This window comes from Oncorhynchus kisutch, linkage group LG21 (assembly GCF_002021735.2).
Source record: "Oncorhynchus kisutch isolate 150728-3 linkage group LG21, Okis_V2, whole genome shotgun sequence".
Classification (NCBI taxonomy): Eukaryota; Metazoa; Chordata; class Actinopteri; order Salmoniformes; family Salmonidae; genus Oncorhynchus; species Oncorhynchus kisutch.
The window spans coordinates 18676373-18691164 of record NC_034194.2 but is presented as its reverse complement, the minus strand read 5'-3'; the positions used below and the strand labels follow the sequence as shown (position 1 = coordinate 18691164).

Genomic DNA, 14792 nt, shown 5'->3' with positions numbered 1-14792 from the left:
CGAAGAATGTGCCAATGCATTGTATGATCCACAATCGTAGCGATTGGAATTGACATAACCAGTCTACGCGGGCCGGAGAAGTATGGAGAGACAGGTCTAGATTCACTGGTTCGGATTCACGCGTTAAGAGCGCACTTTGGAAACTAGTGTTTTGCTCGGAAACTTTTATACCGGAGTCCGACGCACACAAAGATGACAGCAAACCGTTGTAAACACCACTATAAAATTGCATGAATACAGAAAATATAGGTTTCTAAGTAAATCAAATGGGGGGGTGGGGGGTGGGGTTGCTTATGGAAATATACTCGATCAATTGCTTATGATAAAAACAATAAATTTTAGCGGTAAATGGAATGAGCATGGAATGAGTCTCCCGTATGGGAAGGTGACCTTTATCGTAAGTGGTGACATGTTTGTCAAGAACTGCGACTCAGAGGCCCCTGAGAATGAAAGAACAATATTTAGCAAGATTTCTCTGGGATATGATGTAAAAGTACCACATTCTACTTTCTAGGTAAGGAAAAAAAAGTGACCCTGCATCGGATGGCTTCCAATGGCTCTCCAACTTCTTTGGCTTTTATCCACACGAATAATGATTTTTGTTAGTTAAGTGGCCCCAAAGCTATTCGGATAATTTAGGATGCTGTGTTTACATCGTGTTCATCCGGGTGAGAGGGCATCAATCAACGCTGGAAGCTTCGAAAATCAACAGTATCGCAGGTGTTTGTTACAAAAGGTACGGCACATGTTTTCCCTGATACATTACTTAATTCACCAAACATTTGGTTTTGCTTCGAAGTTGAATGAAATTGATGATGAGTGACCTGAAATAATTCATTATTAGACTTTTGTCGAATTGCTTTGGCGTTAGCCTCGTCCCCGCAGGCTAATTGCGCATGGGTGGAAGTGTCTGAACAATATTGCTTTGGTGTAGCACTAGCTACAGGTTGTTACATCAGATAATGTGTTATAAGGAAACATTTTTGGTATCCATAACTGGGTGTTACAGGTTTGCCTATACAAAACATTCCCAGAGATTGTTCAACTAACCTGTAATTGGCGATACTATATTCGTTCTTGAGTCGGGCAAACATGTATCTTCTAAAATGTCCTGTGCGTTTTGAATTTAGAAAATGCTCAATTAATTTTTTTATTTTTTTTTAAATTTTGCTCCATGAAGTAATCCGACAATGTGTACACCTCCATCTTGTCTATTTCAAATATCATTGATTGAGAAGGGCTGCATGTCTCGATGATGGTCACCTGTCTCAGTCAATGAGAGAAGATTTGAAATAGACAAGATGGTGGCGTACACATTGTTGGGACTACTTCATGAGGCAAAACATTTTATTTATTTGAACAGCATTTTCTAAATTCAAACGCACCATCTGCAATTGGACACTGACATTTTTGGCTGAATCGAGAACAAATATATTATCTCAAATACCAGGGTAGTTGAAAAATATGTGGTGAGATTTTGTATAGGCAAACCTTTAATAATGGCCAATAATGGATACCAAAAATCTTTGTTACACCAGATAATGTGATATGACCAATCTGTAGCTAGTGTGGAGCCATTGATTCTAATCATCAGACAATATGAATATTGATTTGTCTCAAATGTGCTGTAAAACACGAAGCAAACACTGTCAGTGATACCAAATGCAACTATTTTCTCTGCAATCCATCATAATGCTCATCTCTGATTATCTGAAATGGAATCCAGCTATAATGTGATTTTCACGCTTTCTGTTCTATTTTGTGCACACAGTGACTCAGACCAGCAGCATGCTTACCTGTGGATAAGAGTGAGCCCCGTGGGTTGAGTGTGGACCCCCACGTCCTCCCTGCTCCTTCTCCTGCCTCGGTTCCCATCACCTTCAGCCCTACTGTCCACATGCAGGCCAAGAAGAGGTACCTGGTCGTGTCTCTAGGGGCCTGTCTTCTTCTGGTTGCCTACCTGTGGGGACTTCAGATTGGGGAGTTCCATCATCAAAACCACCACCAGCATCTCTTCAGAGTCGCCCAGAGCCCTGGCTTCAGCCTGCTCAGACAGCGTTGGCCTGAGTGGACCCACCCGCTCAACACCTACCTGGAGGACGGAGAGCAGGAGGAGGACAGCCCTTTGCTCCACCACCAGCACACCTCTCCCAGGGAGAGGCGGGAGATCCGCAACAACATTTACAAGAGCAGGAGGTGCCGCATGGACACATGCTTCGACTTCAGCCGCTGCCAGAGGGGGTTCAAGGTGTACGTCTACCCCCTGCTGAAGGGGGAGACTGTGTCTGAGAGCTACCAGAAGATCCTGACAGCTGTCGAGGATTCCCGCTTCCACACCACAGACGTCAACGAGGCCTGTCTGTATGTGCTGGGCATTGACACTCTGGACCGGGACCAGCTGTCCAGCCAGTACATTCACAATGTCAAGGCTAAAGTACAGAGCCTTCCAACGTGGAATGACGGGAGGAACCACCTCATTTTCAACCTCTACTCTGGCACCTGGCCATATTACACAGAGGAGTTGGGCTTTGATATTGGCCAGGCCATTTTGGCCAAAGCCAGCATTGATATGGATCATTTTAGGCCACACTTTGATGTGTCCATTCCTTTGTTTTCAAAAGACCATTCCCAAAAAGGAGGGGACAAGGGATATTTGACACTCAAAAATGTCCCTCCATCAAGGAAATATTTACTGGTTTTCAAAGGGAAGAGGTATCTGACTGGTATCGGTTCAGAAACCAGAAATGCTTTATATCATATTCACAATGGGGAAGATATCATTCTATTGACCACCTGCAAGCATGGGAAGGACTGGGAAAAGCATAAGGATGCAAGATGTGACCGGGACAATGAAGAATACTCAAAGTAAGTTCCCCTCTTGTATGTCCTTTCGCTGGTTCAGGGTCTGTTGGTGCTAACCACTGAAAGTGAGTCAAGTATTTCACAATGGCATGTTTCTCACTCTACAGCACAGGATGTAGACCGACAGTCTGACACAACATATCAAGAGGTTAATCCCTATTTCTGGATGACACATTCCTAGCACTGTGGATATTATCAAACTACAGTTGCTCATCCATGTTAGTTGGATTATCCTGACATGTTGTTTTTCCTCTCAATGTTTGCATCCAGTTTTACTTTCATATCTTGCTACAGTTTACATGATCTGTCTACCAATATTTTTAATCAGGTTTGTTTGTTACGGGTTGGGTGTGATGCTCTGCCTGTTTAAAAAAAACTTTAGAATAACCATGAGAGTACTGCTAGTCTGCTATAGAGTCAAACTATATTATTTTGCTCTGCAGCCTGCAGCCTGTTGCACAGTGCAACACACTTGAGAGATCTGTGTACAAATAAAACCTCGCTGCATAACAACTCAGCATCAACAGCTGACCAATGAAAGGAATTTGTAAGTAGTTGAGCAAAACGTTATGGGCCGGGTAGAGGAGTTCAGGATGACAGGGAGGTACAGTACCAGTCAAAAGTTTAGACACACCTACTTGTTCAAGGGCTTTTCTTTATTTTTTACTATTTTCTAGATTGTAGAATAGTAGCGAAGACATCAAAACTATGAAATAACGCATATGGAATCATGTAGTAATCAAAAAGGTGTTAAACAAATCAAAATCGGTTTTATATTTGACATTCTTCAAAGTAGCCACCCTTAGCCTTGACAGCTTTGCACACTCTTGGCATTCTCTCAAGCAGCTTCATGAGGTAGTCATCTGGAATGCATTTGAATTAACAGGTGTGCCTTGTTAATTTGTGGCATTTCTTTCCTTAATGCGTTTGAGCCAATCAGTTGTGTTGTGACAAGATAGAGGTGGTATACAGAAGATAGCCCTATTTGGTAAAAGACCAAGTCCATATTATGGCAAGAACATCACAAATAAGCAAAGAGAAACAAGGGCCCGTCATTACTTTAAGACATTAAGGTCAGTCAATCTGGAACATTTCAAGAACTTTGAAAGTTTATTCAAGTGCACATGCAAAAACCATCAAGCGCTATGATGAAACTGGCTCTCATGAGGACCGCCACAGGAAAGGAAGACCCAGGCTTACCTCTGCTGCAGAGGATACGTTCATTAGAGTTACCAGCCTCAGAAATTGTAGCCCAAATAAATGTGTCACAGAGTTCAAGTAACAGACACATCTCAACATCAACTGTTCAGAGGAGACTGCATGAATCAGGCTTTCATGGTCGAATTGCTGCAAAGAAACCACTACTAAAGGACACCAATAAGAAGACTTGCTTGGGCCAAGAAACATGAGCAATGGACAGTAGACCGGTGGAAATCTGTCCTTTTGGTCTGATGAGTCCAAATTTGCTATTTTTGGTTCCATCTGCTGTGTCTTTGTGAGATGCAGAGTAGGTGAACGGATCTCCACATGTGTAGTTCCCACCGTGGAGCATGGAGGTGGTGTGGGGGTGCTTTGCTGGTGACACTGTCAGTGATTATTATTATTATTTTTTTAAATCAAGACACACTTAACCAGCATGGCTACCACAGCATTCTTCAGCGATACGCCATCCCATCTGCTTAGTGGGACTATCATTTGTTTTTCAACAGGACAATGACCCAACACACCTCCAGGCTGTGTAAGGGCTATTTGACCAAGAAGGAGAGGCCTGCCTCAGATGACCTGGCCTCCAAAATCACCCGACCTCAACCCAATTGAGATGGTTTGTGATGAGTTGGACCTCAGAGTGGTTGAGATAATGCCAAGAATGTGCAAAGCTGTCATCAAAGCATTCAATCACTATTTGATGGCATGCTTTTTGACTTAAGCAGCTTTTCATACATGTTTTCCAATGGAAGAAGTGGTCAGAAAGTGACGTTTTGGATCTGAATGCCAAAACATTTTGGAGATAAAGGTGACGTTTTGCATACCATAAGACATCCATGTCTTTATCACTGGAAAAGATCAACGGTTGAGTTCATCATTTAAAAGCTTACGTACAGCGTTGTCAAACTATAGATCTTTTTTTATCGGCATGTATCTAAAAACATGTTTAACCTTTTTTAGCATACTCTCATATGTTGTAGCTTAGACCGTGTTTCACATCATCTGAGGTTTTAGTTTTGTTTTAGTTTTTAGTATGTTGACTTAACCGACGGCGGACACAACACAAAAACCTTAAATTATGTGAAATACGGTCTAAACTACAACATATGCAAATAGGAAAAAAAAACAAGTATATGTGTTTTAAGATGATTGACATTAAAGGTTTAAATATGACAGTTTTTATTCCAAACATTATTTGAAAGAAATGATACAATCGTTTGACAACACTGTAAGCTTTCAAATGATATCAAGCTCAACCGTTTATTTTTTCCAGTGATGAAAACAACATTCATGTCTAAAGGCATGGTGGGGTTTTCAAAATGGCTGAATTTTAAGCACCTTTATCTCTGGAATGTTTTGGCATTCAGGTCCAAAAAGTACATTTCTGAGCTCTCCTTCAGTGGGCAAATATGTATGGACGGTTTCATTCAAATCACCAGGGGTGCTGTCAAGAAGCTATTAAAATTCCCAAAACGAAATGTACGTAATCTCATCCGGAACCATGTGACTGTTTAAACTTGCCTCATTTAACCTGGAATGACATGGGAAGCACTGACTCCCATTGTATCAGGCTCTCCTGATTTTGTTTTGTACGGCTGGGTTTCCTCCCGCTTGCCATTGTTGCAGGACGGGCATGTGTGTGCAGTGAAGACAATGTCATCACTGGTAATGCTCAGTCTTACGTACGTTTTGAACTTACTTTCCAGCCCTCACTGTTATTTCACTGCCTGACTCGCCCTCATTGGTTGTTAGTATGAATGAATGTCCCACAGGTGTTTCTTAGAATGGTCAGATAGTTGAAGTGTGGAACACTTCCTGTTAGATCTTTTAAGGGGGGTTTATTACAGTTCAGACTCTGTGCCAAATCATATCACAAACCTTTGTTTGATTTTGACAGCTGAGCTCATCTGGAAATCGGTAATATTAAACATCAGATTGCCTCCATCTTAAAAATATCTTCAAGCTCACAAAGAGAGAGATTGAATAGCACTGTTTGAAGAGAAACAGATGTGGCCTACAGTAGAAATCTAAAAGAGTGATAACCAAAGATGTCCAATAACACTCTGACAGTTACAAAACATTCCACAATATTTTGTATATCAATACAGATACAATGTGGGCAAAACAAGGTACCCACTTGAAAATACTCAGTGTGAATCAAATTGAAGGGGATTTCAAAGCCTCAGTCAGAAGAGTCAATAATTGGCTTTCAATTGAATTAAACCAAGGCTGAGGGATCGAGGAAGATCCCACCCCGTGCTGGGCAGCCATGGATTGAAGTCAGATGATTTCACTATACTGCGATAACATCCCCAAGAACCCCACACGACAGGCCCACGTGTCTCAGTCACAGTTTAGCCATGAGGACACAACGTTCCTATTTAACATGGAAGATTTACATCATGACACTTATTTCATTATCAAAATGGTGTGGAAGAAGTCATCAAAGCTTGTGTGTCTCAGAAGCCAGTCAGATTTATTTGTCTGGTCCTTGTTCTTTTCAGCCTTAGGCTAGAGAGACCCTGCTGATAAGATGTATAGATAGGCTCTAAATTAGTTTCTCACTGTTGGGTGCTTTCTGCAGATCCATCACCAGCCATGAAAGTAACGGTCCTCCGACAGTGTTTTAATTATAGACTACAATTTAACATGTTGTTCCCCAGCCTTGCTAGCAGTGAAAAGGTCTAGACTAGTTCCTGCTATTACTGTAAATACATGTTACATGACAAGCCTGTTTGAATGGATTGTAAAGAGGCCTTGGAAAGACTAAAAACATATAAACAAAATTGGGAACGTTAAAGAAAAAAAGCCATAAATGAAAATCAATTAAAAATCAAAAAAATCTTTTAAAAAACTTACAAAATTGAAAGATGTGCATCTTTCAATTGATTTGCCACGGACATAAAGCGCTCTGCACGTCATCGTCGGTGGAAAAAGGGCAGAGTATGGCAAGCGACAGCAGCGAAGTCCTGTATTCCAAAACTTTGAGAAGTTAAATGAGAAGGTGGTGAAATGTAAACTTTGCGAGGTGAAATTGAGGTACAGTAATGGTAGTACAGGTGCAGTGCTTAACCATCGGAAACTGATGCACCGTGAGACCCAAACTGTTTCTGGCAGCAACAACAGACAGACGGCTTTTTCACAAAAGAAGTGCGATAAGGGACAGAGTTAGAAAAATCGTATCGCTCATTCCAGAACCGTAGTCAAAGGTTGAGCATGTCGTCTTCAATGCCCTGATGGCATGTCTAGAACCAGACTACAACGTGCCATGTCAGAAAACTGTGATGGCCCGGGTGATGAAATTGTACAATGATTTCTTTGCAAGTACAAAGCGCGATCTCTTAAATAAAAACATACACGGCGTTAACATCATGTTGTTTGACATCTATGAACATGCTGTCATACGTCACTGCAGCGAGCCGTCATATTGATGAGAAGTGGGACATAAAGTCCCATGTACTGACCTCTGAAAACATGGAGTGGCACCTAGCAGAGTGGGTGGGGGACAGCAGTAATGTGAGCGCCGTTGTCCGGGAAGATAGAACTTCATTGCCCGCTAGCGGTCCTATGCAGTAGGTCACAGTAGGACCATATTTAGCATTGTGAATTCTATGAATTTTCTTAGTTTTAACAGGAAACCGATTTAAAAAAAAAAAATTTAAGCAGTTTAAACATTAAGCCATTAAAAAAAATATATATATTTGTCATGTCCCCATTTCCAACTGTATTTCATGCTGTTGAACTAACATCTCAGTTTCATATAGCAGAACAATGATATTGTGGCCTAGTTTTGTCTGAGGTCCAGTTCTAACCAGATTGCAGAGGTGTACTAGATGTGCAACTTTCTGTCTGGTTTATCCTGAGAAAGGCAACTAAAAGACCAAGCAGGGATGCTCAATTCCCTTTCATACCGAGATTTCATTTTTCGAACTGGAGTCGATGCCTGCACTAAAATTGGCTTACATTCAATGGACAACTGCAGACTGCACATTCAGTGCTCTATATTTCTGTTTTGTGCATATATCTGACACAGTAAATCTTATTATTTTTAGCTAAAGATGCAGATCTTTGAGACGTAAGTTGACAGCTGAAAGAAAAGCTGAGAATCTTCTATTCTGCAGAAATAGACTCATCAACATTTTGGGCATTAGGAATACAGTGCCTTCAGAAAGTATTCACAGCCCTTGACTTTTTCCACATTTGTTGTTACAGCCTCAATTTAAAATGGATTACATTGAGAATGTGTGTCACTGGCCTGCACACAATACCCCATAATGTCAATTATCTGTAAGGTCCCTCGGCAGCAAGCATTGAATTTCAAACACAGATTCAACCACAAAGACCAGGGAAGTTTTCCAATGCTTCTCAAAGAAGGGTGCCTATTGGTGCAGACATTGAATATCCCTTTAAGCATGGTGAAGTTATTAATGACACTTTGGATGGGGTATCAATACACCTAGTTACTACAAAAGATACAGGCGTCTTTCCTAACTCAGCTGCCAGAGAGGAAGGAAACTGCTCAGGGATTTCACCATGAGGCCAATGGTGACATTTAAAACAGTTTAATGAGCATTTGTGTTTAATGCCTATGATGGGAGAAACATGAGGATGGATCATCAACATTGTAGTTACTCCACAATACTAGCCTAATTGAAAGAGTGAAAAGAAGGAAACCTGTACAGAATAAAAAATATTCCAAAACATGCATCCTGTTTGCATCAAGGCACTAAAGTAATACTGTAAAACATGTTGCAAAGCAATTCTCAGTTTTTGTCCTGAATACAAAGTGTTATGTTTGGGGCAAATGTAATACAACACATTACTGAGTACCACTCTCCATATTTTCAAGCTATGTGTATGCTTTCATGTTGTGGGTATGCTTGTAATCGTTAAGGACTGGGGAGTTTATTAGGACAAAAAAAAAACGGAATAGAGCTAAGCACAGTCAAAATTCTAGAAAACCTGGTTCAGCCGGCTTTCCAACAGACACTGGGACCTTTCAGCAGGACAGTAACCTAAAACACAGTACAGTGAGTAGAGTACAGTGTATAGTACTGTACTGAACTATACTTGAATTTACTTTACTGAACTCTACTCTGTTCTGCTCTACTGTGCTGCGCTGTGATGTCAACTCATGAAACATGAGGAGAATAATAATTATGCATTTCTGTGTAGAACAGATCAGGGACCCATTATGTAATTTTATTACCGTAATTTCTTACTGTATAGTTCAATAACCAAAATAGATTTTTTTTTTCAAACTCAAGGTGTCATGTCATAGCTGACACCCTGTTCTTTCTGCAGAGATCTTTGAATCCTAATTCGGAACGCTTTAAAGGGAAACTTCTCAATTTTTCAACTTCATAGGAATCTTCTCCAGCACCACCCCAACATCAACATATGTGAAAATGGTTTGTTTATATGTTTTGTAGTAAAAAAAGATAGAGAAAGATGAGTGTTTTCCGATGACATCACTGGTGTACAGCATGCTATTTCGAGTAGGTACTGCTTACTAATTGGTTGATGTCATTGGAAACACTTATGATTCTTAATCTTTTTTACTACAGGATATATAATATAAATGTGCCATTTTCACTGGAGATTATGAGGTAGAACATTTTGAAATGTCCTTTTTTAAGAGTTTTGTGGAAAACGTGGTCGCATAACTTGAGGGATATTTTACTGTAGTTCTGTTATCAAAGTCTGCATCTGGACAGTCCACTAAATTTGCTTTTGTAAAATGTTCAGTGGAAATTGTTACAAGTAGTCCTTGTGCATAGTTGTATGGTTTGTTAAACATTGAAATTAGTGGTTTTTGTTTGGCATACATTTTAAAGTGAAACTGAGTAAAAGCATAATTACATTATTGTGGAATTGCCCCTTATCAGTATGTGGGTTCATTACAGGGTATTTTAAGACAAACTACAAGCTGCAAAGGCTTATTGGCTTAGAAGATGTCCACACTGACTGGGGTACGAATATGATTTGAGAAATTTTGGAAACGCTTCTTTCAGTGCTTCATGCAAGTCCTATGTACTTAATGAGACTAATATACTGACTCAACACCTTGAAGGTAGCAAGATTATTATTGAGTGATTGACAATCACCTTCTACCTTTTTTAGTTAGAATATTGGCGGCAAGATCAATACTTGATCATTTAAAACCAAGGAGAGTATGAAAAGACCTGGATTGCGTTGTGCTGTAAAATGAGTAATTGCGTTTTCTGTCAAGTGGATGTGTTGCCATCTCGCCTAACTCCATAATCTCAAAAAAGTATAGTGTAGCAATTTTAACTCGATTTGAAAGTGTTAATGTGTTTGTTGTCCGTAACTTACGCCTGCCCATACCATAACCCCACCGCCACCATGGGGCACTCTGTTCACAACATTGACATCAGCAAACTGCTCGCCCCCACGACTCCATACATGCTGTCTGCAATCTGCCCAGTACAGTTGAAACCGGGATTCATCCATGAAGAGCACAGAATTCCAACGTGCCAGTGGTCAAGGTGAGCATTTGCTTACTGATGGCGGTTATGACACCAAACTGCAGTCAGGTCAAGACCCTAGTGATGACGACAAGCACGCAGATGAGCTTCCCTGAGACGATTTCCGACATTTTGTGCAGAATTTCTTTGGTTGTGCAAACCCACAGTTTCATCAGCTGTCCAGGTGGTGGTCTGACGATCCCACAGGTGAAGCAGCTGGATGTGGAGGTCCTGGGCTGGCCGGTTGGAAGTACTGCCAAATTCTCTAAAACAACGTTGGAGGCAGAGAGAAAATAACATTAAATTCTCTGGGAAAAGCAATGGTGGACATTCCTGCAGTCAGCATGCCAATTGCACGCTCTCTCAACTTGAGACAACTGTTTTCATTGTATTGTATAACAAACTTGCATGTTTTAGAGGGGCCTTTTATTGTCCCCAGCACAAGCACTATTACTAGCCTGTTCAACCTCTCTTTCGTGTCGTCTGAGATTCCCAAAGATTGGAAAGCAGCTGCGGTCATCCCCCTCTTCAAAGGGGGGGACACTCTTGACCCAAACTGCTACAGACCTATATCTATCCTACCGTGCCTTTCTAAGGTCTTCGAAAGCCAAGTCAACAAACAGATTACCGACCATTTCGAATCTCACCATACCTTCTCTGCTATGCAATCTGGTTTCAGAGCTGGTCATGGGTGCACCTCAGCCACGCTCAAGGTCCTAAACGATATCTTAACCGCCATCGATAAGAAACATTACTGTGCAGCCGTATTCATTGATCTGGCCAAGGCTTTCGACTCTGTCAATCACCATATCCTCATCGGCAGACTCGACAGCCTTGGTTTCTCAAATGATTGCCTCGCCTGGTTCACCAACTACTTCTCTGATAGAGTTCAGTGTGTCAAGTCGGAGGGTCTGCTGTCCGGACCTCTGGCAGTCTCTATGGGGGTGCCACAGGGTTCAATTCTTGGACCGACTCTCTTCTCTGTATACATCAATGAGGTCGCTCTTGCTGCTGGTGAGTCCCTGATCCACCTCTACGCAGACGACACCATTCTGTATACTTCCGGCCCTTCTTTGGACACTGTGTTAACAACCCTCCAGGCAAGCTTCAATGCCATACAACTCTCCTTCCGTGGCCTCCAATTGCTCTTAAATACAAGTAAAACTAAATGCATGCTCTTCAACCGATCGCTACCTGCACCTACCCGCCTGTCCAACATCACTACTCTGGACGGCTCTGACTTAGAATACGTGGACAACTACAAATACTTAGGTGTCTGGTTAGACTGTAAACTCTCCTTCCAGACCCATATCAAACATCTCCAATCCAAAGTTAAATCTAGAATTGGCTTCCTATTTCGCAACAAAGCATCCTTCACTCATGCTGCCAAACATACCCTTGTAAAACTGACCATCCTACCAATCCTCGACTTTGGCGATGTCATTTACAAAATAGCCTCCAATACCCTACTCAACAAATTGGATGCAGTCTATCACAGTGCAATCCGTTTTATCACCAAAGCCCCATATACTACCCACCATTGCGACCTGTACGCTCTCGTTGGCTGGCCCTCGCTTCATACTCGTCGCCAAACCCACTGGCTCCATGTCATCTACAAGACCCTGCTAGGTAAAGTCCCCCCTTATCTCAGCTCGCTGGTCACCATAGCATCTCCCACCTGTAGCACACGCTCCAGCAGGTATATCTCTCTAGTCACCCCCAAGACCAATTCTTTCTTTGGCCGCCTCTCCTTCCAGTTCTCTGCTGCCAATGACTGGAACGAACTACAAAAATCTCTGAAACTGGAAACACTTATCTCCCTCACTAGCTTTAAGCACCAACTGTCAGAGCAGCTCACAGATTACTGCACCTGTACATAGCCCACCTAAAATTTAGCCCAAACAACTACCTCTTTCCCAACTGTATTTAATTTTTATTTATTTATTTATTTTGCTCCTTTGCACCCCATTATTTTTTTATTTCTACTTTGCACATTCTTCCATTGCAAAACTACCATTCCAGTATTTTACTTGCTATATTGTATTTACTTTGCCATCATGGCCTTTTTTTGCCTTTACCTCCCTTCTCACCTCATTTGCTCACATTGTATATAGACTTGTTTATACTGCATTATTGACTGTATGTTTGTTTTTACTCCATGTGTAACTCTGTGTCGTTTTATCTGTCGAACTGCTTTGCTTTATCTTGGCCAGGTCGCAATTGTAAATGAGAACTTGTTCTCAACTTGCCTACCTGGTTAAATAAAGGTAAAATAAAAATAAATAAAAAAAGGAGCACCTATGTATTGAGCATGCTGTTTAATCTGATTCTTGTGACGCCACAACTGTCAGGTGTATGGATTATCTTGGCAAAGGAGAAATGCTCATTTTAACAGGGATGTAAACACACTTGCACACAACATTTGAGAGAAAAAAAGCTTTTTGTGCTTATTGAACATTTTGGGGATCTTTTTTTATTTCCCCTCATGAAAGATGGGACCAATACTTTACATGTTGCATTTTTATATTTTTGTTCAGTGTATATAAAGTCTAGCCAACTTGGCTCTATTTGCGTGCTAACAAATTGAACTGTTAGGAATACACCCTCCTCTGTCTCCAACTGTTTGAACAACCCAGCCTTTCAGAATGAGAACGAGTTGCCAATTACTTATATAAATGCGTCTTTTTATGCTCTTGAAAATGTATAAAATGCAAACTACTAGACAGATAGCACATAACAGTCTGTGGCCAAAAAAAGGGTATCGTTAGAGACAAAAAAGGTGTCGTTAAAAAGTTATCCGCAACAGTAAAATGTTGTGGATAAAACCTCAAATGAAAATAGTGAGTTGAAAACTGCTTGTACTCAGAGAGGAAGTGATCTTTGTTGTGAGGGGTCTTGATTCTTGCAACAAAGGCATTTGTTACATCGTTCTAAAACATTAATTAGAATTAATCAAATTAATTCGATACTGCATCGCCCAGCCTTAACCTGCATCGCCCAGCCCTAACCTCACCTTACCTTGACTCCAAATAAGCAATAGAGGAATGAGACATGATTCAATCACAGGTTCTTGTTTTTTCTCGCTCTTTCCCATCTGGACAGCCAAGTGCCAGGCTTAAAATTTGTATAATTAGAGAACTGTCAATACCATATGATTAATGCAATTCAATGCAAAATAATAACATACTGTAATTCCAATTCTTACTTTTGGCATTCTGAAGCACTATCCACTTAACATTTGCCAACCCTTTAAGTTGATATAAAGCACTATCGAGTGAAATTTTAGAGCCATTTTCTAAATGGAGGGGTACTTTGATCCTAAACTACTTCATCAAGGCACACAAATTGGCTCCAACAATTAGTGCATGTATGCTTTCATGTCAAAATAAATTGGGTCTAAAGAGGCAAAGCATCATATGCCACTCACTGCAGTAAAGGTGAGCTGATTACATTTAAGGATCAAGAGGTTTTGTAAGTGTTTTTTTTTGTTTTACTGTCCTTGTGAGGATCAGAATTCCTCACAAGGAGAGTAAAACAACAACAATTTGGACAAGTGGGGACATTTCGCCGGTTTCCACAAGACAAAAGGCTATATTAGACATAGGGGTTAGGGAAAGTAGGATTTAGAATATAAACCAATTGTCTCCACAAGGATCGTAAAACAAATGTGTCAAGTAAAATGTAATTTGCCGAATACAACGGGTGTAGAGCTTACCATGAAGTGTGTGTGTGCACATGCTCGCGCGCTCGGTGTGTGTGTCTCTTTGTTAACGTCAACTGGTGCGTGAGCTCTGATATTAAGAAAGTCTCAAGGTTCTGCTCATCTTTTTTTATTTAACCTTTTATTTAACTAGGCAAGTTGGTTAAGAACAAATTATTATTTACAAAAGGCCTCCTGCGGGGATGGGGGCTAATTAAATAAATTAAATAAAAAATATAGTACAAAACACACATTGTGACGAGAGACAACACAACACAAATAGAGACCTAAGACAAGAACAACAGCATGGTAGCAGCACAAAACATGATGCAAACATTATTGGGCACAGACAACAGCAAGAAGGTAGAGACAACAAAATCGTTCTGCTGTCTGACTGTAGCCTAGAGCGCATTCTCTATATTAGCGGGTTAGGGTCGGGTGCCTCAGATTTACACTTATAGTATATTATCACATATAGTTGTGCGGATGGGCTATTAGCAATTGTGACTGGGTGCAGGTGAATAAACGGCTGACCC

The 14792-nt window shown here is 40.9% G+C and overlaps 1 protein-coding gene across 3 annotated transcripts in view; it reads left to right on the top strand.

Moving 5' to 3' along the window:
* The first annotated feature begins 275 nt into the window (after positions 1-275).
* The window catches only part of LOC109866535 (exostosin-1), a 250622-nt gene continuing 236105 nt past the window's right edge, over positions 276-14792 (top strand). Inside the window, exons 1-2 of one of the 3 annotated variants that reach the window (XM_031800493.1) lie at positions 276-736; positions 1772-2865. In XM_031800493.1, the coding sequence (XP_031656353.1) occupies positions 1898-2865 (968 nt within the window). In that variant the 5' untranslated portion in view covers positions 276-736; positions 1772-1897. The remainder of the gene's footprint in view (positions 737-1771; positions 2866-14792) is intronic. The other 2 variants (XM_031800492.1, XM_020455248.2) reach the window with 2 other exon arrangements.